At 44.4% G+C, this 27,042-nt stretch overlaps 1 protein-coding gene across 11 annotated transcripts in view; it reads right to left on the bottom strand.

Annotated features, from left to right (window-relative positions):
• Nucleotides 1-14,657: 14,657 nt before the first annotated feature.
• NCK2 (NCK adaptor protein 2) overlaps nucleotides 14,658-27,042 on the bottom strand; it is a 149,106-nt gene continuing 136,721 nt past the window's right edge. For all 11 annotated transcript variants that reach the window (XM_064572671.1, XM_045885288.3, XM_045885289.3 and 8 more), the window contains one exon: nucleotides 14,658-16,006. In XM_064572671.1, coding sequence (XP_064428741.1) covers nucleotides 15,812-16,006 — 195 coding nt within the window. In that variant the 3' untranslated portion in view covers nucleotides 14,658-15,811. The remainder of the gene's footprint in view (nucleotides 16,007-27,042) is intronic.

The raw sequence follows: 27,042 nt of genomic DNA, 5'->3' as shown, positions 1-27,042 counted from the left end.
TGAGAGACTTCTTTGCTCCTGGGTGGACCCCTCACATTCTTCCATTCTGACCTTTCTTATTAGTGTCCACTGCGTTGGCCTCACTACATCTATAGGGACACCTTTTCCTCAGCTTGTGTGACCTCCAATGGGCTCAGATGGAAACCCAGTGTGAGAGTGGGGACCATTCTCAGAAAGACCAGATGCTCTCCTTTTCCTTGTCTTCCCCTTCCCCCTGCCCACATGGCTGCATTCCATGGACATCATTCTGTCAGGAACCCTCATGCAAATTCATTTCTACCTCACCTCCGGTCATACATTCACAGAGAAGTCTGAATCTAAACGGTAACTTAAATATGGGACCCCCACTAGTAATGAGAACTTAAATCCTGGGGGAAACTGTAAGGTGTGATAAGATGCCAAACTCAGACTCAGTTTTGGCAGGTGTCCCAAAGGCTGTCCTTTTTGTTTCTCTGTAGGTTAACTTCGTGACTTGAAGCAACTTACAGTTTCAGCTACTGTCTATCAACTACTGACGGGCTCTCCTGTGCTCTCCTTTATGCTCTCTTTCCCTCTTCCCCTATCAACTTTGCTATCTGGAATTTTATTTGTACATTGTCAAGGTGGACAACATTTCTATGATGTCAATAGCCACATCATTTCCATGCTTTTTCCAATTAATGACTGTGACATTCTCTCAAAACTCAGATTAATTTTGCTGCCTTTAAAGTACTTATTGAATTATCTCTGTTTCTTCAGTTGTTTGTTCTATTTTTGGACTTTAGTGTTTCTCCTCATATTTTCTTTAGTATTGATAATTAGTGGGTTTTGGTCACCTGCTTCTCGAATGCCAGTTTTGTTTACCAGAGCCTGCCTCAGGTGATAGGCAGATACTTATGGATATCGTTAGTTAACATTAGTTATCACAGATAATGTTATTGCCATGGAACCTATCATTCCAGAGTTGGGACGCATCCATCAGGTATCCCCACGTACACTCATACATAATTCCATACCACTTAGATTCTGCAACTGCACTTTGGGCACCAACAGAGAATCTTCACAGTAGTGGAAACCTCTGGGGCGGGTCCTCTAGAACAGGAAAATGCTGAGAATATGGTCTGGCTTGGGCTAATTTTGAGTGCAACCAAGAAAGGCAGTTGGAAACATCCAGGAAAGAACCTGACTGCACAAAAGTAGACACAGATCACTAGAGAGGATGGGACTTGGAAGTCTCATCAGGATTTATCTCAGAAAATAGCATATACTCTCTCAGCTCTTTGCCATCAGTCTGCGCATCTGGAATTAGTACTTCATGAAATATTTATTGAGCCTATAGTTTATGACAGACACTATCTTAGTCTGTTCAGGCTGCTATTACAAAATACCATAGATTGTGGGGCACCCGGGTGGCTCAGTTGGTTAAGCGTCTGCCTTCAGCTCAGGTCAAGATCCCAAGGTCCTGGGATCAAGCCCTGCATCGGGCTCCTTGCTCAGTGGGAAGCCTGCTTCTCCCTCTCCCTCTGCCCCTCCCCCTGCTCATGTGCTTTCTTGATCTCTTTCAAATAAATAAATAAAACCTAAAAAAAAAAAAAAAACAAAACAAAAAAAACCAAAATACCATAGATTGGGGGGCTTATAAACCACAAAGATTTTTTTCTCACAGTTATGGAGGCTAGGAAGTCCCATGATGTAGGTGCCAACAGATTCAGGGTCTGGTGAGAGTTCTCATCCTAGTTTATGGATGGCTCTTCTCTCACTGAGTCCTCATATGGTAGAAGAGCAGGGAAGCTCTCTGGGGTCTCTTGACAAGGGCGCTAATCCCATTTGTGAGGGCCCTACCTTCCAAATGCTCCACCTTTAATATCATCCCCCAGGGGGCTAAGATTTTAACATATGAACTTTGGGGGATGCGAACCTTCAGTCTCTAGCAGACTGTGCTAATCTCTGGAGTCACAAAGACAAATAGGACACATTCTTCACACAAGAAGCTCACCATCTCAGGAGAAAACGAGAATGGACCCATTACAGTACAGTGTGGTAAGTACTACCATGAAGATAAGCACAGGTCCACATGAGACCACACATGGGGGTGGGGGGCTGTAGCTAGTCCACACTGAGGAGGGGACAAGCCTCTTGAATGGGTGGTTTCTGAACTGAGTCTTGGGAGACATCCTTAGGTAAGAGAGGGTGGCAACTGGGGACAGGAAGATGAATGGTCCAGGCAGAGGGAAGGGCAGAGACAAAGGCTTGGAGGCATGAGAGAGCACAGCAGGCCCCAGTCTGAAGATAGCACGTATGGCTGGAGGACTGGCTGCTGAGGAAGAGGGAGCAGAGCATGAGGGGATAAGAATCTGGGAAATGTGTGTTCCCAGTGCTCTGGTTATCCATTGCTGCAAAACAAACCACCTGAAACAGTGGCTTAGAACAATAACAATCTTTTACTTTACTCACAAATCTGCAGTTTGAGCAGAGCTCATCACAGAGGGCTTGTCTCTATTCCACATGGAGATCAACGAGTTGGCGCAACTGAGGGTGGGGGGATCTGCATCCAAGATCACAGATCTCCTTATACAGCTGCCAGCCCATGCTGCTGATTGGCTGGGAGTCTGGCTAGTGAGGAAGGCCATGAACCTTGGCTTCTTTCCATCAGGGCCTCTTCATGGGCCTGGTCTCCCTTGTGGCACAGTGGCCGTGTGCCCAGGGTGAGCATCTCGAGACAAAGAGCCAGGTGGAAGCTGAACTGGCTTTTGTGACCTTGCCTCTGAAGTCATGTAGCCTCATTTCTGCTTACTCTATTGGTTAAGGCAGCAGGAAAGGCACCCGGTTTCAAGGGGAGGAGACCTAGCCCCCATCTCTTGATGGTTGAGTGGCAAACTTCCAAAAAAGCATGTGGGACTAGCTATTTTTAGAAATGCAATCTCCCACATGCAACAACTGTATGCAAGGCAGAATGTAGGGGCTTGATACTAGAGGCAAGGAGATCCATTAGGACATGTTGCAAGTGAGCAAAGAGCAGACTGGGGAGATGGAGATGTATTCCAGAGTCTCCTACGTTCTGGAGGTCAGGAAGGGATGCTCAGCAATCAGGGAGCAGCACTGGCTACGTCCATCTTGCCAGAGGGACACTGAACCCTTTGGTGGGTCACTCTGTGTGTACCGGCTCTCGGTTCCCTGGCCTCGGTGCTAGGCCAGCTAGGGGGTGTTGCTGTGTGCTGTCCCCACATCAGATGGGGCCATGGTTTCTGTGGTCCCAAGGAAGGCTGGGGTGCCACTCACAAAGGCCTACTGTTGTTACTGATTGATAATAACACCGGGACCTTGCTGCCCACAGAGACAAATCCTCCCCAGACACCACTGCTGAGAGAGAGATTTTCACCTAGGAGGAAATGAGAAGGTCTGGTCCACTTTCAGAACATGGAAACTCCTCATAGTGGCCTGCAGAGGAGGTAGAGGACACTGACCTCCAAATGCCTGGCCACGCATTCAGTGGACGAACAAGGACATTCAAGATAACATTCAAGAATGTTCAAGAACATTCAAGATGCTTCTGAGAAAGTCCACGGACCTTCAATGGTCAGAAACTGAAGGATGGAAAATAATACTATTCAGCATGTTTGTGAAAGACAAGAATACCTATTGGGATGTTTACTGTTTCCTTCTTCCCACCAGTGGTCACCTATCTGTCTCTTGGTTTTTGAACAGCACATACCTTCCTCTCTACCAACCTTGGAATACACCTGTGCTCTCCCACCTGGAAGATGACACCTTCACCTCACTCCCACCAGCAGTGAGCAGGAAGCCCAGGCTGGGCTCAGAAGCATGGCCTTGGCTTTGACCCCATTATCCTGGTGCTGAAACCTAGCTGGTTGGTCAGCAGAATCCCACCATCTCTGAGACCTTTGAAAGTGCATGACGACCCCTGAGACAGGCTCACAGAAGGAGGTTCTACCTGGCAGCAGCACTGAAGTTGTCAGGCAGAGCTGTCACATGCTTTTTCCCGATGACAGCAAGACTAAGTCTTCAAACCTCAAGAGCCCCTTGCCATGCATGGCATGCCCCATGTGAAGGATGGCCCTCCCCAGCGATCTGTTAGAAGAAGCCTATGGCTGCGGACACTGCTGATAAACACTCTTCCCATGGTCCTCCTACATCTCTCTGAGCCTCACTGTCATTGTTTATAAATGCAGCGGGCTTAACCATCCATGTCAGTGCAAACCTTTGAAGTACATTTTTTTAAGATCAAGAATTGGCCAAGGTCATCCAGATGAATCCAGTTTTTTGACTTTCTTCTCTTCGATGATGTTTCCCTTCTCTCCTTCTTGATCATTCACTGTGATTGACAGGTCCTATTTGGCAGGCACAACCAATTATCCTTCTGATTTGGTTACTTCATCTTTCAATATCACATAGACTTCTGAGTTCATGGATCCCTGGGGGTCTCTCTTCCTTCATCAATTCCTCTTTACTCTCCCCTTTATCCAGTTTAAATCCCGTGGTTTACCTTTATAACCTTAGGAGAGGGTATTTTATCCAATGTCATTTGGTCTGGCAAGTGGTAATTTAAGTAAGAAAGCGTTTAAAAAGTAAAACTATTAAGTTAAAATTGGGAAGGCCAAAAACTGACACATACACTTTGAACACGTTACTGTGGCTTACAACAGATAGATGGGCATTCATTCACCAGTCTTTGGAGTTAGGTCCATGCCTTTCCTTTGAGAATGGGTCTGCTGATGGGAATTCTGCACTGCTTCTCTTGCATAAGTCACTATAAATCCTCCACTACAATCTTGTTTGGTTTTCTTTAGAATGGAGTGAACACCAATCCATGCCTGAGAAGTGATCTGAGTGCAACTGTGTTCTTACAACAGCATGTAAGCCTGGAATAAACAGGTGCTAAAACACCTGTGAGCCCCGAACAAATAAAAACACTTCTCGTTACATAGAGAAAACAGTGGATAGAGTGGGTGCTCAGGAGTGGCACCTGCCTGCCTCCTGTGCTACTCCCCAGCACTTCTTCTCTCCTCAAACCCTCAGCTCTCGGTCTTCTTAGGCATCCCTATCAGCTTATGGCCTTGCCTCCATCACTGGAGTGATCCCAGAGCCAGACAAAGCCATGAGAGACTCAACCAGGGCTAGATGTTTATTTAAGAGTTGTGGCAGTTGAGGAGGACAGATGGGACAAGAATCCCTGATAGAATGGGGATTCTCACTACAGAGATTAGGTGCATTTAATAGCATGGAAGCAACTGCAGGCCTCCCTGAGTAGTGAAATAGTTAGTGGTCGGTTAGGCTGGGGACCACTTACGGGAAGGGAATGACACAACCACGGGCAGGGCCCACACCCCCATCCCCTGGGGGCCACAGCAAGAACCCTGTCACTGTCTGGGCTGGGACCTCTCTGATCATAAAAAAAATCCCTGCAGCTGAGAAGGCAAACCCAGAAACCTCTTAGGAAATTTCTGCCAACATCGTTGGGGATAGCTACGATTGTTTTTGTAGATAAATATTTCTTAATTTGGAGAAGACTTTAAATTATAGATATGTTTGCTGGGATGAAACTATAGCATTAACATTTTCGAGGTAAGAAAATCTGTGTGTATTTGATAGCTTATGTATTTATAAAATTGAAGAAAATTTGGCCTGTTAATTTAAACCATCTAACTGAATTTAGACTTTTGAATTTAGGTTGGACTCTTAGTAAATGTACAAACAGCAAAGGAACATTTAAGAGAGCTTAAGACTCACTGTATTTTTAAGTTTAATTTATTAGATTTCCAGGGATTACTTAAGTGCTTGGAAAGGTTTGTTTGTTAATTAGATCTTTGAAGTACTTAAGACAGGAAATTGAATTAATAGACAGATAAATGCAATTTAAAATGCTTAAAGAAAAAAAAATGCTTAAAGGAGTTTAATTCCATGTTAATATGAAAATAGACATTAATCAAACTAATTAAAAAGGATTGCTTCATGTTGGGCTTATAAAGAAAATAAGATTTGTAAACTGAATTAAGAAACTTAAGGTAGAACCACGGTTTGGTAACAGTATTTTTTTTTTTTTTTTAAACTCAAGTAACTTCCTTCTGGATAATCTTACCTATAGATTCAAAAGCCATTTTTTGAGGACACAAAAATCTCCCACTGCTAGCCTCATACTGCATGGGGAGACAGAAACCATCAGACAGGCACCCCATCACCGTCTCATTATCAAATCCACAAGCCAACTCTATCCACTATTCCTTCTTCCAAGTAGCAACAGAGTCTTGTTCCTTCTGTCATTGCTCAGTTCTTTTGCTCCCTCTGTCCCTCGCTCCTCTGGGTGTCCCCTTTCCCACACCATCAGCTTTGCACCAGCATGCAAAGAAGCTAGCACAGGGACCAACATGCAAACATTGGTTGGACCAAGAGCTACATACATACATGAAAAAGGCTGGATGTCTAAGGGGTGTGGTGACAGAGCTATTGCGAGTCCAACTATCTCAGGTGGGTTGGGTTGCCTATCTCCATCCTAAGGGATTAAATTCATTCATTAAAGTCACAGGCAGAGGGGAGTGGTGACTGTTGGGACAAGATTGCATTCTTTATTGCTTGACTTGGCTGATTGTAAATGTTAATTATTTTCTAGAATCAATTTCCTTTTAAGGCTAATCTCTAGTCTCACGATCACTTGCTTTTAGATTTCATTTTTTTCTAAATTAGGGTAAGCTGTACTCTCTGCATTACACCTATGAATTAAGATATATAAAAATTAACCTTTCAAGGAGGGGGTGGGAGGATGGGTTAGCCTGGTGGTGGGTATTAAAGAGGGCACGTTCTGCATGGAGCACTGGGTGTTATACGTAAACAATGAATCATGGAACACTACATCAAAAACTAATGATATAATGTATGGTGATTAACATAACAATTAAAAAATTCTAAAAAAAATTTAACCTTTCAAGATAGCATAATGTAAGTTGAATGTACTTGTTAATGTCAAGAGGTGTGTGGGTTTGAGGATATGCAGACACTCAAGTTTAAGCTCATGCATGCAGTTATGAACATGAAACTGAGCTTTAATGATGTGACATTTTCCTCTAATCTTTACAAAAACATCACAGTAATCATACTCATTAGTATGGCTACCACTGAAAAGCCAGAAAATAACAATTGTTAGCAAGGATGTGGACAAATAGGAAGTCTTGTGCACTGCGGGTGGGGATCTAAAGTGGTGCAGCCATTGTGGTAAACATTATGGTGATTTCCCTAAAAACTGAAAACAGAGTTACCATATGATCCAGCAGTTCTACTTCTGAGTATGTGTCCAAAAGAATTAAAAAGCAGGGACTCAAAGAGATATGTGTACGCCCATGTTCATAGAAGCATTATGCAAAATAACCAAAAGGAAGGGAAGCAACCGAAGTGTCCACTGATGGATGAATGGATAAAATATAGCACATACATGCAATGCAATATTATTCGGCCTTAAAAAAGGAAGGAAATTCTGACACCTGCTACAACATGAATAAACCTTGAGGACATTATGCTAAGTGAAATAAGCCATCTGCAAAAAGACAAATACTGTATGATTCTACTGATATGAGATACCCAGATTAATCAAAATCAAAGGTAGAACGATGGTTGCCAGGGATTGGGGGAAAAGGCAATGGGGAGTTGTTCTCAACGGGGACAGACTTTCAGTTTCAGAAGATGAAAGAGTTCTGGAGACGGATGTGGTGATGGTTGTACAACAGTGTGCATGTACTCAGTACCACTGACTGTACAAATAAAAATGATAAAGAGTGATTTTTTAAAAGATTTATTTATTTTAGAGAGAGAGTGAGAGAGACAGCGTGTGTGTGCAAGCAAGAGTGGGGGAAGGGGCTGAGGGAGAAGGAGAAAGAGAATCTCCACTGAGTGCGGAGCCCAACATGGGGCTCAATCTCATGACCCATGAGATCACAACCTGAGCCCAAATCAAGAGTCAGACGCTTGACCAACTGAGCCACCCAGGTGCTCCAAGATAGTAATTTTTGTTATGTGCATTTTACCACAATTTTTTTTTAAAAAGTCACAATAGGTCACAGGGCACATTTGGTGTCCAATTTAAGGGGTTTTCCAGAAATCCTGTGGTGGGTTAGACAGATAAGAAACAACAGCTCTACCGAGTGAGACACTGACTCAATTTCAGATGCCATATGACCTTTTTCAGACACAGAGAGAGAGATGCAAGAGCCTGAGAGACACAAGCCTTCCCTCTAAGGCTTGCATGTGCAAACTCGGAGTAAATCAAAGTACCACTGGGTCTTAGAATGTACTCTTTATAGCTAATGTTTGATCATGTCGAGGCTTCCTTCTAGCGTTTGAAAGTGGTTTGTTTAATTCTTATTTAACCAGAGGGGAGGATGTTATTTCATTTTATAGGTTCTCTTTTTCTGTTGTCAATCAACCAACAAATATTTGTTAAGCACCTACTATGTACAGAGAGCACAGTATTAAGAACTTTGAGAAAAGTATTTAGGTTGAACCATATGAAATTGCCAATATTCAACCACTTTTGACCTGAGAGAAGGGGCAATTGCATACAACTGAACCTGAACTCGGTTGTTGATAACCTGGGGAGAGAGAAGATAAGCACAGACACACCAGAGAGGTTGGCGAGCAACAACAAGTACAACAACCAGGACGACCAGGACAGCCCCAAAGCCAGATGAATGCTGTAGGTCTTGTAGAGAAGAGGCAGCGGGGTGGAGGAAATGGAGGAGGGACTGGGACAGTGGGGCTTGATGGGCACAGGAAGTTACTCATTTACCAAAACGGCTGCTTGACGGTGTGCAGACGCAGGGAGACGGGCATGCCCGGACTCCGTGTGGAGTTACCAGTAGTGATGAGGAGGCACTGGGGAGCTGAGGCTCGAAGTGGAGTGGGAGTGTGTGGGCAGTCGGGTCCGGATTTCATCATCTCTGTCGGACGAGGGAGCTGCTGAGCACTTAGGGGCTAGGATGGAAGCAGAGGTTCAGGAAGAACAGATAGTTGAGTGAAGACATCAGGTGAAGATAAGTGGGCAAAAGCTGCCATTTAGTATAGCAGGAGCTGTGAGAAAATTCTTGGTGGTTGAGAATAGCAAGTGGTGGATGAGGGGCAGATGAGGACCTGACAAAGGAAGCAGGTGCTGTGGGGTTGAGTGAGGTGGGGCTACATGAGAAAGGCAGAAACAAGTGATACCGGTGAAGGAGGGGATGAAGTAAAAGTGGCTTAACTAAGTATCGAAAAGTGACAGAGCTGCATCTAGAATTTTGAAAGAAAAAGGATGTGATGTGTGAACGATATCCAGCCAAGCAAGCATTCTTTTTCAAGAGCAACAGGAAGGTGTTTTTAGACGTGAAAGGTCTCAAAGCACATTGTTCTTTTGTCTTAGGTTGATTCACTCAGTGCCATTAGACAAATACGTACTGAATACCTACTATGTGCCAAGCACTGGTCTATTTTCGTTACACTAGGTAGCAAGGCAAATAAACTTAGTTCTAGCTGTGGTGTGTGTGTGTGTGTGTGTGTGCGCACACACATAGTAAATAATAACCATAGCAAATAAGTGAGTTATCTAGTATGTTTGAAATTTTAAGTACTATGGGGGAAAAAAGAACAGAATAAGGGTGGTCAGGGTACGCTTCATTGAGAAGGTTCTGGATGACCCAGGTTACAAATTCTGGATTTCACAATATTCATTATGCTGTTAAATGACTTCACTACATTTTTAATTTGGCAATTATGATTTTAATGTCATTTTTCATAAAAATATTGCCTAAAGATAAAATTATTTTCTAATACCACCAGGAAGCCAAGCAAAGTCCAGAGCAGAAATCTTTCTCCTAAATATTTTTCTACAACCAATACAACCAATTGAGCATGGATTTTGTGTTCACCCAGTTTTGGCCCATGCAATTTTAAATACAAAAGAATTTTTTAAATGTATATTTCTTTCCAATAATTTATATCCATTGTAGAAAATTTGGGAAATACTAAGAAGTGTAAAGAAAATACATTTCCAATTGCTCAAAATGATTTCTAGATAATTTTGTAGCCAACATCACCATCCCCACCAAGAAAATCGATCACTGAGAAGTCAGAGGCTACACCTGCAGTGTGGGTGGACCTTTCCCAAAGAAGAGCTCCGAAAGCCTGTTTAGCAAAGGTTGCACCGCTGAGCCTCCAACACCTAATATGACCACTGTGATTTAAGTGCTATTTGGATATCTACGTTCTGGTTAGGCAAATATTTTCATTGGTTTCATTACTTCGAGGTCATTCCTTTCTTATGATTCTTTACTATGCACAGCGCTGGAAGGGAACTGCTTGCTTTGTAGAAATGAATACCGTTGGCATCTGAATCCAATCTGTGACTAGATGGGAGTTGGAGGTTGAAATCATTTGAATACAGTGCCTCTGTGGTTCAACAAGCAGATGTGGTCTGGAATCTTGGGTTACCTTGGGCTTCGTTTAGATAATAACTTAGCATATTAATCTATTTTTCCCTTTTCATTCAGATCATTTAACAAGCTGTACAAAGGTTCTAAGCATGTTGCATTATTATGCAAAGCAGTTCACCTTATCTACATGTATAATAATGTCTGACAACTATAATATCATCCTTAAATGGCTATGCAGAGAGTGTAGCTCTGTGCCAGTGTTTCTGAGGCCGTTAAGGTACAGAGGTCTCCAAAAGTGGTGGTCACACCGCTGGAGAGGGGCAGGGCCCAGGCTTACTCCCAGGGCAGATGCCAAAAGGGTTTGACAACCACGAAGATAGGACCACTGCCTCTTTGCACTTGGGGTTTCCCCAGGCCATGACCTATTCTTGGAAAGCCGCATGCCCTCACCCATTAGCAGGAGCTGGAGTACCAGGCTCTGGTCCTCTGGTAACTGACTTTAGCTGCAGAACCTGGTCCCCAAGCTGAGGAGTTGGCCAAACGCCCACCCCCTGGGGAGGAGGCCATGCATTTTAAAAATCTGTCAAAGTGAGCTTTTATACCAGCTGTCAGGCTTATCCATCTTCGGTAATAACTTCCTGTCAAGTAACAGGATCCTCCAAGGATGGAAAGAATCTTTCCAGCTAGCTTGTACAGCTAGGAGCTGTGCTATGAGAAATCCACATGGAGGTTAAGGCAAATAAAGATTACTCTTTCAAAAAAGACCACTCTAGTTATTCAAGGTCTGACATTTCTCTGTATAGGATCCAAAGAAAGGACACGCTATAGAAGGTGTGTGTCGTCAGTAATGTGAGCACAAGGGGGTGGGAGCAGGTGATTTTTCCAAAGGTTTCAAGTAGACTAGAACAGTAGCCAAAGTGTAGGCCTCAAACCACCTACATCAGAATCTCCAAGAAGCATGTTAAAAATGCAGATGCCTGTCCTTTGCCCCCCTTCAAATTGGAATTGGTGATTGAAAAACTGCATAAAAGAACATTTTTGAGTGGTTGGAACTATAAGCCCTCTAGATCTGAGTGAGCTGTATTTAGAAGAGCAATGACCAGTGTCCTCAGGGCAGTGGGAATAGCTTTTGTTGAGAAGAGGGCATTAGGGACTGTTTGCACTGCCCCCAAATTCATGTTAACATCTAATCCACAATGTGATAGCATTCGGAGGTGGGGCCTTTGGGAGGGAGTTAGGTGAGGAGGATGGTGCCCTCACAAATGGAACTACGGCCCTGATGAGCTAGCAGGCTCTCTGCCATTTGAGGAGACAACATAGTGGGTCAGGTGTCCGCATCCCGGAAGAGGGCTCTCATCAGAACCTGACCACACTGGCATCCTGATCTGGGACCTCCAGTCTCCACAACTGAGAAATCAATCTCTGTTGTGTATGAGCCATTTGGTTTATGGTGTTTTTTTGTCTGTTTGTTTTTTTTTATGGCAGCTCAAGCTAAGATAGGGGGCAGAGGTGTTCTGAACACTGGTTGGCCTATTCAACTTTTGCCCACTACGCAATGACTCTTGTGTTGTCAGCTCAGGCTAAGAGATATGAGGAACTTGGAGGATGTTCTACCGCCCCCCGCCCCCCTCCACCGCCCCTTCGCCAAGGAGAAAACAAAAATGTTTTCTCCTCAAGGGAGGATTTTTTGGGGGATGTGAGTTTGTCGACTACTTGAGGTAAGAATGTAAGTTGAGTATGGTGCTCGGTATAGCTAAGTATGGCTCTGGGGCCTGGGCTTCTAATGAAAGATGGGTCACATATTTAGAATGAGGAGTTTCTTGGAACACATGTCCTCGCATACTTGAAGAGTCTACGTTCTAAGGAGTGGGGTTGGATTGGCGCTGACCCTGCCGGTAGGGGCCACGCTGAGGGTCTCAGGGTGCCAGACCTCTGCAGTTGGGCTCTCTGAGGAAGCCCGTGGCTGGTGGAGGCACCAAAGTTCCAACAAATGAGGAAAAATGTCAAGTAGATTATGTGACACAAATCGGCCCGACCGGCATTGATGAGTGCTGTGTAGCATGTCCTACGAAGTTGGTCAAGTGCTCTATCCCAGATAATCCTCACACAAGCCTGGGAATCGCCAAGATGGGGAGCAGCCCCGTTTGCCCGCAAGCAAACCCGCTCAGAGGAGCTGGCTGGTTCGCTTGAAGTCACAGGGTTAATAAGGATAACCGGGCCCTCCCACCACACTTGGCTTTGGCAGCAGCTCCCAAGTCTGGAAGGATACTGCTTCATGGGAGAGCAGACAGCAGCCCCGCAAGGTGTCAGACAGACCTGAAACGACTGTATTAATTACACGAGTGGTAATTACACGAATTACACGCCTATGGCGGAGTTCTAGTGAGAAAGTGCCCAAGACCAGGCCTGGATTTACCAAAATGTTTTATTTTAAAAGAATACTTTCAAGCGTTTCTAGGCTCTCACAGTTCCAAACTTTGGTCTTAAAATTAATGTGGCATTCTGATATCATGTGGCAGAAATGGTAGAGAAGTAGTTTATAAACCACTTCACATATAGAAACCAAAGACAAAATTGTACTGGCACCGAAAATACTTTGTTTGAAATGTCAGAGTTTCAGTAGACCTAAAGATTCTAATTATAATTTAAGACTATAATTTGTGATGCACTTTGGGAGAAAACATGGCCAGTTTTAGCTCCCTAGAAACATGATTTAATAGCATCTGGCACTCGTCACGTGTGAGGGCTTGGTAGTTCAGGGCCGTAACTCAGCAGGGCTGTTTCTGAAAAATGAAGGCACATTGAATGCAAACAAATGAGCAGAGTCACACAACTATAAAATGACTGCCCTTTATTGTCCTTTGCCGTCTGTGCAGAGGCAAGGGAATGGAAACTCAAGATCTGTCCGGGAAATCTCGGACATGCAGGAAGGTGATGGCAGAAGGGCCACCTGGACAGAGCATCGGCCGTCCACACTCCAAACCACACAGGGACCCTGCCTGGACTGCCTTACCCACCGTCAACAGGCTCACACTGTGGCTATCAATCTACCCTCCACCGGTCCACCTGGTGCCAGAAGTCCAGGGATGCTGGAACTTTTATAAATATGAATCCTGATCGGCCCCAGGACTTCCCATGGTGGTGTGGGACATGATTGAAAATGATGGTCAATTTTAACTATAAGCCTTAGAGAAGTTCCTGAAGCCAAAATGTCTATCTGTATTGTGTCCTTTAATTGCTTGTTTCTTCCTTAATTGCTATGTGTAAACCCAAGTCTTTCAGCTATCCAGACACCCATTTCATTATGTGGAGGGATTCTAACATCAGGTCAAAATGGAACACACAACAGTGAGACCTGAAAAAGTCAGAAGGACTTATAATTTCCAGGGATAAGGTATAGAATAGATGTGCTTTGTCTAAAGTAATGATCCACTTCACTCACCTGGATATATATTCTTATGGAACTGGGTACCCCAACTCCAGGTACCAGACCCAAACGTCTAATTTATATCAAAGGCAACAAAGAGATACAATGAACTCACAGAGAACAGGAATGGTAGGTTAAGTGCAAGCTCTCACCAAATCGCTTCTTTCTCCTGGAAGCCCCCCTGGGCTGATGTTGGAAGGGTGTGGCGCCAAAGCCAGCTCTCTGGGTTTGCAACCCTCTCCGACCACGTACCAGCCATTTGTGCATTTACTTTGTGCCCCATTTTCTCCATCTATTTAAGGGGGATGAGAGCAGGACCACCTCAGGGGGTTGTGATGAGGAATGAGTGAGGGCGCTGTGTCTGCGAGTCTGGCATAGACGGGGCGCTGAACACACATGCGCTGTCATTAGCTGTGCCGTAAGGGCACAACTCCTCTGTGATGTGACTGTTCGCAGTGCCTGGCACGTTGCGACTGTTCGAGATCTGCTTACCAACTGAGAGAATGAAAGTAAGACACGGGTGGAGAGAGAAAAGCTGGTGCTGAGCAGCGTGGCTGACCAAAGTTTGGTACAACATTTTTTAATGAATAATTTCCAAAGAGTAAAGTTATGACCAAGCTTGAGATTCTGCTTTCTCTTGGAGTTTCACTAATTAAAATTTATTATTTCAGCATACAAAATACGTGGTGGTAGAAAAAGAAAACAGGCAAATAATAAATTTGTTAAACTCCTCTCTAAAAATTGTTTCCCCATAGGCACTGAGTGTCCAGTAAATGCTAGAGCAATTACTCTCCCAGATCGGACTCTGAGTTTCCCCAAAGATAAATACACACATAGTCTTGTCATAATACTTTTTTTTTTTTATTACAATATCCAAAAAACTGAGTATGCAAGTTTAGGAGGTCTCAAGACCCCTTCTTCAGTTGTAGGAATGTGCCATCTCAAGACTGTATATTTAAACTATAAAGAAGTTCAAATGTAAAGAAAAAAGAAAATGCAATTTCTTCATAAACATTCTGTGTCTCTTACTACCAATCACATATTCTCTTGTAAACCCTGAAAAATTCCCTGTAAAGCAAATAATATATATATATTATATATATATATATATGGTGTGTGTGTGTGTGCGTGTAAAGTGTACAGTAGCTCCCCTTCCCCAAAGATCAGCTGTTTTCCTTAATCATCTGTATTAGTGTCAACAAATGGCTACGGATACATATTATTTTGAGAATTAAATACATAATTGTGAAATTTAAACAAGCCGAAGGGCGAGAGGAAAAAGCACTATGCGGATGGCACATCTGGGGGATAAACGACCACAACATCTGTCTTTTTGAGTCACGGGTCTCGCTTCTGCAGACGGACTTTCAAGGAAATTCTCTTATTGCAAGCATAGCCCCGAAGGCACTGGACTTCCCTCACTACTCTCGTATCTCGTGGTTCCGGTATTGCTACCAGCAGCCGTGCCCACTCCCTGGACGGTCTGGAAGCCACGCAAGGGCAAAGGGCACGGAGTCGCGGCTGCCGGGCCCAGGGCCACGGACGTCTGCAGGAGCGCCCGGCCCCGGCTTTCCGTAGTTCGCTTAATTAACGGCAGCTTCGGTGCGTTCCAGCTGTGCCCGCCGTCTGTCTAACGAGGGGTCTGTTAGCACGACAACCTGAACAGACTGAGGCTGTTTTCAGTTGAGCAGGAGTAACGTGATCGAACATCGCCCTCTTCCACCTCCCGTTCTGGAAACCTGGCCGGGAGGAGCGCAGGCCGGAAAGTGGGTGTCAGGGCCCGGCCTGGCAAGGGGAGGCGAGTGGAAAAACGAACCGACCTGCACGCAAAGGTAAACGAGGCAAAGGAAGCCAAGAACCGATGAACCACCGGCCCGAGCGGAGCCCGCCGCCCGAGGGCCCGCGAGCGCGGCTTCGTCCTGGGGCAGATCCGCCGGGCGCTGGGGACGCGGGTGCGGCACCGAGGGCCTGGAGGTGGCAGGGGCTGCGGGCGGGGCCGTCACTGCAGCGCTCGGACGAGGTAGAGCTTCTCCCCGTGCTCACTGGTGAAGATAGGTGCCTTTTTGTAGTGTTCCACCAACTCGTCCATGGTGTGAAACCGCCGCTGCCCGATGCAGTAGACATTGTCCACGAGCTGCACCTTGAAATGTTTGTTCTTCCCTGATGCTTTCAGCGACACGGAGAAATCACTGGGCTGGGGAGGAAACGAACACGAGTCAGGCGGGGCCACGCGCAGGAGACGCGGGGGGAGCGCGCGCGCGCACGCACGCACGGACGCACGCACGCACGCACGCACGGACGCACGCCAGCCAGCCAGCCCGCCCGGCGCGGTAGTACCCAGCGCGGCACCTGAGGCTCCCAGCCACCCAGGGGCCGTCCGAGGTTCGCGCGCTCTGAATCCAAGAAAAGCTGCATTTTGCTTAGTACAGCTTCCATGCCAAACATATTTTAGTTACTCGAAAACTGGGGACCCCATACATAGCACATGGGGTACCAGTGTTACCCTGATGCTGAAGAAACTTAAATTTTTTTATTTGCCAACCTATTTCTGATAAACTGGGAATTTTTAAAAAGTGGTTTGCATATAGGCAGCAGCTAGAAATCTCCCTTCCTCGGACTATTAGAAATGAAGCCATCAAAAATTTTTCTAATTCTAAGCTATTTAAAAATAAATACTTTAAGAGCAGTTGAAAACTCTTGGCTGCATTTTAAACATGGTTTGTAAATCCCAGGGGGATGGCTGTACTATGGTTGAAGCGCAGATTTTATTGAGAAGTGTCTGAATTTGTGACTTATATGTGAATCAATTTTAGAAAGATACCATTATTGTTATTAACATTGGTCCTGCCTCTTATGAGACACTGACTAGCCAGTGCAGTTGATGGGGAAATAGGAGACTGGCCCCTACTTTTCCACCCCGAAGAAGCCTCCCCATTCTCTCTCAATCAAGATAAGTTCTTCCCCTCCTTTGCTTGCCATACAGCAGAAAGCTGACAGTTTCCAGTGACAGGAGCAGAGTGTATCCCAGTAACTGCACTGTAATAAACAATTTACACGTATGTCCTATCCCTTCACTATGCATTAGGCCAGGTGGATCACGTCTTCTCCACTGCTGTATTCCAGAGAGCCGTACAGATGGTGGGAGCCTACTACAGTTCTTAACGGAATTCCTAAAGCTGGGTTCAGTGCTTCTCAAAACCCAGCAACTTCCTGCTGCTGAGGACCACCCAGCTTTGTGCCCTTCCCACGGGGACAAAATTAACAAGCACCTCAGCCACTGTCTTTTACACGGAGCTTACAAACCTTTGGTCCAAAGTGTGCAAATCTTGCAAAACAAGTGAAAATCCCATGAACCAATGACATCCCAGGGAAATGGGTATCCAAGGGCATTCAACACTGCAAAAGCACTGTGGGGCTCACCTACCAGTCACAGCTGCTACTGTGCAAGAATCGAGAGACAACTGTATTCACAGTTTGTATTTATGGATCCCTCTACCCCAAACAGACCAAAGGGAAACAAACCTTTGAGAGAAAAGCCCCTTCTTATCTCCGTGCTAACCCCGGGACTTGATGCCCCGGAGGAGACCCAGGAAGTCCTGGTAGGCTGGACCTTCAGGAAGACACAGAAAGACTGATCTCTGATTCAACCTCACGCTACATAGGATTTTCAGAATCATGGCCATGAGAGGGTCTAGGGGGTGGGGAGGAGGACACAGAACTTGGAAATTATTTCCTCCACTAGACCTCTTAGAAATGAATCATGACAAACCCTGATGTCACAGATGATCCTGGCAACCCGCCCTGTCAACACAATATTCTAAATGGCACAAAACATCATTCTAAGTCATTCTAATCAATTCTCAAATCATGACTGTTTTCATGGGACTGAATAAGATGGATGCAAGCTAGCCTCAGTGTCCTCCATATTATTTTCCAAGTTGGTTGCTGTGTATGGCTCTGAAAAAAGAACCAAGTGCAACAGGTACTGCCTGACATGTCCTCCACGTGGGAGCAAGGCCTGGAGCACCGGCATCGCGGTCTCTGTCACAACAGTTATTAGTCCTAGTGCATCAGGACACCGCATCCCTACGCAGCAGTACATACAGCTTATGAACCACTCACCCCTCTCCTGAGGGCTTCAAGTCTTCCTTAAAGCAATGTTTAGTTTCAAGCTTCTATTACATTATATATCTATACATATATGTATATATGTATGTATATATGTATGTATGTGTGTATATATATATATATATATTCTGTGCCAGAAGTTTGTGCCTTTAGATGAAGACGGAAGGCAATCTCACTTTTATAGTTTAGCACAAGCCAGGCACTGTGCTAGTTTTACAGATCCTTTAATCAATTCACAGATGAAGCAGCATCGAAGTTGAGGTAGTATGTGAGTCAGGGTAAGTACATGATAGACCCAATTTTAATTAAGCCAAATGATCAACAGATGACTTACTGAACAGGGAAATGTGCTTTTAATTTAAGCTCCTTAATTTAACACCATGGCGTGCCACGTGTATTTGTGTGTTACAGCAGTAGGGCCGATGCAGCGGAGAAGGTACTTTTTAATTTCATGGGCTCTTGAGCAGAAACCTTCAAAGTTAAGGACATAGAACGAACCCAGTTGATGTCAAGCAGGAATGCTGAACACTTGGGGGAATTCTCGGTTCATCCCAAGCGGATTTTCAATCGACATCACTAACTAGCGCCGAAGGAAGCCTGAAGATGAGCTAGACCAGTGGTTCTCAAGGTGTGTTCCCAAGACCAGTACCAACAGCAGCATCACCCGGGAACTTGTCAGAAAAAGCAAATTCCCAGGCCTCGCCCCAGACCTGCTGAATCAAACTCAAGGGTGGGGCCCAGCCATCTGTGTTTTAACCCCGGCCATCTGTATCTCTGTGAGCCATCCACGGGATGCTGATACAGTTTGAATACAGAAATGCAATCTGCGCCAACCACCAGCAGTGTTTTCAAATGTTCAGAGCCATGGGAAAAAGATACGAACATGCCTGATGAGTAGCCCCTCACAGCAGGGAGATCTGTGGCCAACCTCACCCCCAGGCTGCGGATGCCCTTCTGATTCTGTCCTAAGGAGTCCGGCCCCGCTTGACATTCCTGTGCGGAACTGCCTCAATGAAACAGCTGGGATGCTGTGGACAGAATCTCTTTTCCTTAAATTGGGCCAGTTCCCTGGATCTGACAGCGATGGAATGGTTCCACACCCAAAATAACCCTGCCTCCAGAGAAAGAGCACGAGGCGGGGGAAGACCCCTGGGGAGGCGGTGCCACCAGCCTTGTCCACACCTTGTCCATTTTCTGGAATGACTTCGGGGAGTCGGATGAAAAAAACCACGCCACGCTCCCCTCTACTGGCAGCGGTGGCCGATACTGTGCCTCCGCACTCCACCTTGAAGCTAGCCGGTCAAAGGACCTTGACAGGGTTTTGTGTGAATACTTACGTTGAGAAAGAGGACCCCGACAGACTCCAGCCCCGCCTTCTCTCTCCACACAGGTTTTTGTTTGGGGGTGTTACTGATCTGAAGACACAGGCCCATATGAGGTAACTAATAAGCTTTCCACGCTGGGGCCCAGGGCTGAAGCCTGTTGAGTGTCCCTCACTGGGAGGCCAATGTGCCACAGGGATTCTGAGGTGGAAAGTGTGCTGGACTGGGGAACTCCTCACGGTTGGTGGGGGTCCAAGCCAGTACTACTGTTTTTGCATCATGGAGAAGATGAAAACAGGCATTCTTAAGAACTCCGCAATCTCATGGCAGGAATGTACTCTAGAGAAGTGCTCTAGAGAAGCATGCACATGTGTCCCAGAGTACAGGTTTAGGAATGTCCAAGCAGGATTATTGATATGATTTGCACACTCTTCACGTCCACCAATAGGAAAATGGATAAAAAGATGAGGTATATACTTCATCAAACAATGACACAGATGCATCAACATGGACTAAATAAATCTCACAGAGTATGGACCAAAAGAAGGAAGAATAGCTACAGTAGGATGATACCGTCTATAGAATTCAAAAGCAAGCAAAGCTAAAATGTACTGTTTAGGGATACACACATAACAATCAAGAAAATGATTATCATAAAATTAAAGGTAGCAGTTACCTCTAGTGGGAGGGGTGGTGCAATCAGGAGGCTAATCTGGGGGTGGGCAGTAGCTTCTAGAGTACCAGCAATGTCCTGTTTCCTAAGCTTGACCTGGGTTAGTAATATACTTAAAAGACATTTCCTGTGTGTTATGTGTTCCAATAAAGAATGTTTTGGTTTTTTTTTAAAGATTTTATTTATTTATTTGAGAGAGAGAATGAGAGACAGCACAAGAGGGAAGAGGGTCAGAGGGAGAAGCAGACCCCCCGCTGAGCAGGGAGCCCGATGCGGGACTCGATCCCGGGACTCCAGAATCATGACCTGAGCCGAAGGCAGTCGCTTAACCGACTGAGCCACCCAGGCGCCCAATAAAGAATGTTTTAAAGGTGCTAAATTGGAAGCAGGGAGACCTGTCTTGGCTATCCACTAGTCAGGTGGCACTGGTACTTATCGCTTCAAATACCGCCTCCACCCTCTTGCCGACCTCTCCCCCCTCCCCATCCATTCTTTTGGGACACCAATTACATGCATGTTAAATTTCTCACCTGGGTCCTGTAAATCTCAGTTCAGCCTACCATAACCGCATACCATAAACTGGGTGGTTTAAAGACAAATTTACTTCTCCCAGTTTTGGAGGTGGGGAAGTCCAGATCAAGTAGCTGGCAGGTTTGGTATCTGATGAGGGGCTGCTTCCTGCTTCACAATCCTCTCATGGTGTCTTCGGAAGGCGGAAGGGCAAGAGAGCTCTCTAGGGCCTCTTTGATGATAGCACTAATCCCATTCATGAGGGCCCCACCAACCTAATACAATCACATTGTCCCCAGTAGGGCCTCAGCATGTGACTTTGGCAGTGGTGAGGCGAGACACACATTCAGTCCATGGCAAAATCTCTTGTTGCTCTTTCTGTATTTTCTGTCCTTTTTGTGTGTGTATCCTAAAATCTCTAATTCCTCCCATTTACTAATCCTTTCTTTGGCTGTGTTTAATCTACGGTAAACTCACCAAGTTCTTAATTTCAGTTATTGTATTTTTCAGTCTTATAATTCTCACTTTTGTTCCTTTTTATTGCTTCTAATTTTCTACTCAAATTCATCTTGCTGAATTTCTTAATCCATATACCTTACAGACCACATTGACACATTCAAACTCTGGGCTTCTATGGGTCTCTTTTTGTTCTCTTTTCCTCCCCTCTTTGTTTTTGGTAATTCAGTCTTGTCTTTTGGTACTTTAATTTGAATGCTGCATACTAATATGAGGTTTGAAATGGTGCTAGTGTCCTCCAGAGAGGATTTGCTTTTGCTTCAGTACTCAGTGACAGTGGGGCAGAACACCTTAATCCAATGAGGAACAGAACTGATGACGGTTAATTTCAGGTTTGCCTTTGCATCTAGTATGTAGACTTTGGGGAGTCCATACTAAAGGCCTGGATTTTTTTCTGGGGCCTTGTCTCCTGGGTGGCCTTGACCTCCAATTTTTGCCCCCCAGCACTGTAGGCTCCTGAAAGACTACTTCTTGGTTGCTTTTTGTTTCACGGTTTCGTCCAGATTTTCGAGGTGTTTTTGGCAGAAAGTGTTAGTCTGTGAGAAATTAGTCCACCATGACCAGAAGTGGAAACTGGTCGTGTGACATTGGACAAGTGGTAATTTGTTCAGACTCCAGGTCTCTATTACAGTTACGCTATTGAGAAGCAGGATAGTTGGTTGTATTAGAGGCTCGGGAACCAGGCTGCTTGGGTTCATATTCTGGCTCCTTTAGTGACTAGTATTGTGACCTTGCACAGATTTCCCAATGGTTTTCTGCTTCAATTTTCTCAACCACAAAACAGAGATAATTTCTGAAATTGGGAAGAGACTGGAACAGTTTAATAAACTATAGTAATGTCAGAAGTACATCTTCGGGGAAATATTAAGCAAACACTGTCATTTAGGGCTCTTCTTTAAGTTCCTTTTATGAAACTTTATAAAGATAGCAATCAGCATCTTGTCAATATTTAAAAAGATTTCTTTTGACTAGAATTTCTAGAGAATACTTAACTTTCTAAGCTAACTAGAAGAGGTCTACTTCCTATTGCAGAAGCACCACCTTTTACTTCACACGTGATCATGCTGTCATCCTTACTTGCTTATATCTGTCTCTCCTACTAGGCTCCAAGCTCCCTGAGGAAGAGGCTCATTTCTATCTCATTTTTATATACACAGGAGAAATAATGGATCTGATACATAAGCACTAAATAGATGGCCACTGAACTATCTGCCACTAAGTATCTTTGAGGTCCCCTCCTGATTTTCAGCAGAGGGAAAATAAACTTAGCAACATGACAAGTACTTGTTTGCTCTTTCTTTAAACTACCAATGGTAAAGCTGTGTCTGCTGAACTTTGTCATTTTCTATTGTCGCCTTTCTTATAGTCTTGCCTTCTACCTGGGGTACCATATTACTTGTCTATTGCTGTGTCACACATCATCCTTAAATTCAGTGGCTTAAACAGCAAACATTTATAATTGCAGTTTCTGTGGCTCAGGAATTTGGGAGTGCCTTAAACCTTGAGCTAAAGCCACTCAGCTCCTAATGGGCTGTAGTCAAGACATCATCTGAAGTCTCAACTGGGGATGCAAAAGCTGCTTCTAAGAACCAGGTCTGCTCACATGAACCACTCAGGAGGCCTCTGTTCTTGGTCTTATGGGCCTTTCCACAGGGCTACTTGAGTTTCTTTTTTTTTTTTTTTTAAAGATTTTATTTACTTATTTGACAGAGAGAGACATAGCGAGAGCAGGAACACAAGCCGGGGGAGTGGGAGAGGGAGAAGCAGGCTTCCTGCAGAGCAGGGAGCCCGATGTGGGACTCGATCCCAGGACCCTGGGATCATGACCTGAGCCGAAGGCAGACGCTTAACGACTGAGCCACCCAGGCGCCCGGGCTACTTGAGTTTGTTCACAACCTGCAGCTGACTGACTCCCTCATGACCAAGTGATCAGAGAGACTTCCACCACATTCTGTTCATTAAAAGTGAGTCATTAAGTGCAGCCCCTCCTGAAGGTGAGGCAATCTGGCTCCACCCTTTGAGGAGAAGGGTATCAAAGAATTTGTGGACACCTTTTTAAGCCATCACAGGTACCATATTTGTTAAACTTTCTTTGGCTGCACTAAAATCTAATAGACTCAGTCCTGTACCTTCTCTTCCATTTTGAAACATCTGCCTTCAATTCCTGTAGTTGAGCTTCCTCCCACTGTCCAAATTTCCTCCCTTTCCTTCTCCAAATGCTATACTTACTCTGTATCATTTCTTTTCACTGAACACTGTGCTAACTTTTGAAATTTTCTAATATCAGACCATGTCTTCTTGTTCTCTCCTTCTGACTGTCCCTTAAAGGAATGATTTTTTTTCTATTCTCATGCTTTTGAACCAGAGATTATGAAGAATTATCAGTTGGGATAAGCCATTCATTCTACCTGCCCCGCCCCCCCTTTTTTTAGGAAGTCATTTTCCAAGTGGAATGGGAGGATAATTACTAGATTGGCAGAAAATCAACATCTCTCAGGGCTTTTACTAATATATTATTATTTTTGTTTAGGTTTTAGGTCCCCTATTTGAATATAATCCCTCTAAGTAGTAGAACTTGATTTAATCCCACATGTCCACACTGGGATCAGAGTAGGTGTTCAATAAATGCACTGACTTACGTATTTCCCATTCTGACCATCTCTTCCAGTTTTCATTCCTTTAAGTAATTTTTATATCTCACCTTTTTGCAATTTCTGCTCACAAATAACCACTTTTACAAAAGAAAACCAAAGAACACCCTCTTTGATACTATTTCTATTTCTACAGCTTCATCAACTTGATCCACTGTTTCAAATATTTGCTGTAAAGCACCTCTGCATTTTTATAAAACCGATACCCTCGTCAAATATTTCTCTCCTTTCCTCAAGATTTAATCACTATTTTCTTATTGATGGAGAAAAAATGGATGCTGAGAACAATCTGTAATGTCCTTTATTTCTTCTTCCATCCCAGATAGCTTAAGTATTAATATTGATTTTCTTCTTAGCACATGGCTGGGAAGAAATAACAGGGAAGGGTGGGACCATGCTCCCAGGCACTCCTGATTCTTAGAACTTCTTATCTTTCACTTTGGAGAGTAGAAATGTCGTTTGTGTGGTTCGCCAAGCCTCCCAGGTACACTCTGGACCTATTTCCAGTCATGCTGGTTTTTGAACATCAACAATTTATGCATATATTCAACAGTCCCACTACTTCCAAATCCAGGTCACCTGGTTGGTTTCTTATCAATAGCTGGATCATTCTTTCCTTCTGTTTGGTAAATGGATCTCTCTCTTTGTCCAGAGAAGTAGTTCCTTGACCAAAAAAATCTGAGTGCCAATGGATTAGAGGCAAACTCTATTCCACTGATCAATACTCTCTCTGTTCTTATCTCAAAAAAGCTGCCTTTTGGTTTTATCATTATGTTAGATCACCTGCCCTGGTTGTCTAATACGGCCTTCTTTTAATCAAAATTGACTCACTGTCAATACTTAGGCCACTAGCTGTCAACTGATACTACTCTCTGTTTCTACATCCCCAGATTATCTCTTCGATGGCGCTTTCTCTTCTTCTACAAAATGTGTCTTTGAAGTGTTTACTCCACAGACCTGAAGCCAATCCATGTGACATGATCAAACATTCTCATTCTCTTTTGAAATAAACTTTTTTACAGAACTCAGTCGTCAACCACAGAACAGTCTATTAATCTTTAAACAACAGTGTTTAAAGTTAGTATATGCATGTGTGTTTATCCCTCCCTGCCTCCCAAAACACATTTCCTAAAGTTAAATGTAAGTACTTCAGAGTCTGGGCTTTTAGAATATTGTCCTTGTCACTCATCTTTTTGCCATGTCATGCCCAGTGTAAATGATCAAAAATAAATGACATTCAATAATTCATTTCGGAATCTTACCATATAACACAGTGCTGTTCAAATGGGCTGGAACCAATTTCATATGCCACAATTCAGTGGTTCCCAAATCTGAGCATCAGTGTCACTGGGAGAACTTGTTCACACGGAGGCTGCAGGGCTCCGCCCCAGAGACTCAGATTCAGCAGGTCTGGGGTGAGGCCTGATAATCTGCATTTCTAGCAAGTTCCCTGGTGACACTGATGCTTGTCCAGCAATCATACTTTGAGAATTATTGCCGCCAGGCTAAGGAAAATTTTACATGTGTCTTTTCCCATTTGTTTGCTGAACTACTCATGCTTGATTCTGTCATATTTCCGGGGACTATAATCTAGTGGGAACTTTCAAAAAGGTGAAACAGAATGCACTAAGGAAGAATGGGGTGAGCGGGCCAGTTTGTATACAATTCCACTTGTAGTTACTACCCGCGGACCTAACTCATAATGAACCGCTTCCTGTGTTATAAACTCCGCGGGGTAACTCTATTTTGTTACTCTACCAGGCTCTTGCCATGCTATGGAGGTCATGGGGAGGAGCTGCTTAGTACTAGCATGAGAAACATCCCCAAAGAAGCAAACAGTGAAGCTGAGATTAAGAGGTTACGTGCTGATGCAAATCAAAACCACATAGCTGTCACTTCACACCCATTTGGGATGGTTATCGTGAAAAACAAAAACCAAAAAAACAGAAAGTACCAACTGTTGGCGTGGATGTGGAGAAACCCCGTGCACTGCCGGTGGGAACGTGCTATGTGCAGCCGCTGTGGCAAACAGATAGCAGGTCTTCAAAAAATTAACCAATGAATTACCATTTGACCCAGCCATTCCACTTCTGGGTATACATTAAAAAAAAACCTAGGCAGGGACTCGAAAAAATTTTTGCACACCCACATTCACAGCAGCATTATGCACAACAGCCAAAAGGTGGAAGTGACCCAAGTGTCCATCAACAGATGAATGGAAAACAAAATGTTTTCATTAATAATTAATTAATTAATAATTTCTATGCTTTTCTTTCATTGCTAATTTAGTGGCGTGATAGTTGGATTACTGGGAGGTAAGCCGAACTTCTACCTCTTGCAGAAACCAAACGGAAGTCTCCATCCAGAAGACAAATACATTTAGTCTCACTCTCCATCCAGAAAAATACATTTAGTCTCAGTCGCCGTCCAGAAGACAAATACATTTAGCTATTTCTGTAGCCACAGCTAAAAAGAAACCGAGTTAAAACAAAACAAAACAAAACAGACACCGCAGAGGCCTACACTGGTACTACATGCATTTGCCATATAAGCCTTTCTAACAGATAAAGTGCTAAAAACTTCCTTGACCCAGTTTTTAAAAATTTCCATTACATCTTGAAATGTTTTTGGGGAAAAACATTTCTTACAGGTACTGGTGATTTTCTGTGAGAGCAACATAAATATTTAGATAAATAGCAGCTCATGATCTAGGGGATTTTTATGAAAATCTTTCTGAATAGTGTTATGGATAAACGATTTACTTTGACATATTTTTTTGTTTTACTTTGAAAGACTTGTTCTTCAGTTGCCAGTGGTTATTGGATGACCATTTCTCTCCCCACTTTGTTTGCAGGCCTGAAGAAAGAGTGTCTGGACCCCCCTCATGGCAGCAAAAAATATGCCAGAGGCCACGGTTCTGATTCAAGCTCAGCAGTGCACTTAGCACAACCCCAGGAGAACACAGGCATGGACAGAGAACTTTGGAATCTTTAGCACTCTTCACTGGTTGGCTGCTGATCCCCATACTGAATCTATTATGCACATTCTGGATAATTAATTCATTGGTTAATGCAGAGTATTTCTTGGAGTCCCACCAAGGTAGTGGGATTCAATGGCCAACAACAGCACACAATACGCACTCCCTGTGCTGAACTGGCCTTTGAAGGGGCCAACACAGCCATGCTCAGCAGCAATGCCACCCTCGCTTAAGACTGCCCTGTGACCCAGGAGCATGTGGGGAGCATGTGGCCCAGGCCTGCAGGTCAGGAAAGGCTTTGCAGGAGCCAAGGTGGCCAGAATGAGACTTGAAGGACATGTGTACATTACACTGGCGAGGGGGGCCAGGGAGGGGAACTGTATTCTAGAATTTTCTAGACCTGTACGAAGGTCTGGAGGAAGAGACAGCCCAATCCAAGAACCCAACAGCAGG

The sequence above is a fragment of the Mirounga angustirostris genome, unplaced genomic scaffold (assembly GCF_029215605.1).
Source record: "Mirounga angustirostris isolate CCGP_5_RB_7025 unplaced genomic scaffold, mMirAng1.0.hap1 SCAF_10, whole genome shotgun sequence".
Taxonomy (NCBI): Eukaryota; Metazoa; Chordata; class Mammalia; order Carnivora; family Phocidae; genus Mirounga; species Mirounga angustirostris.
This window is presented reverse-complemented; position numbering and strand designations above follow the sequence as displayed.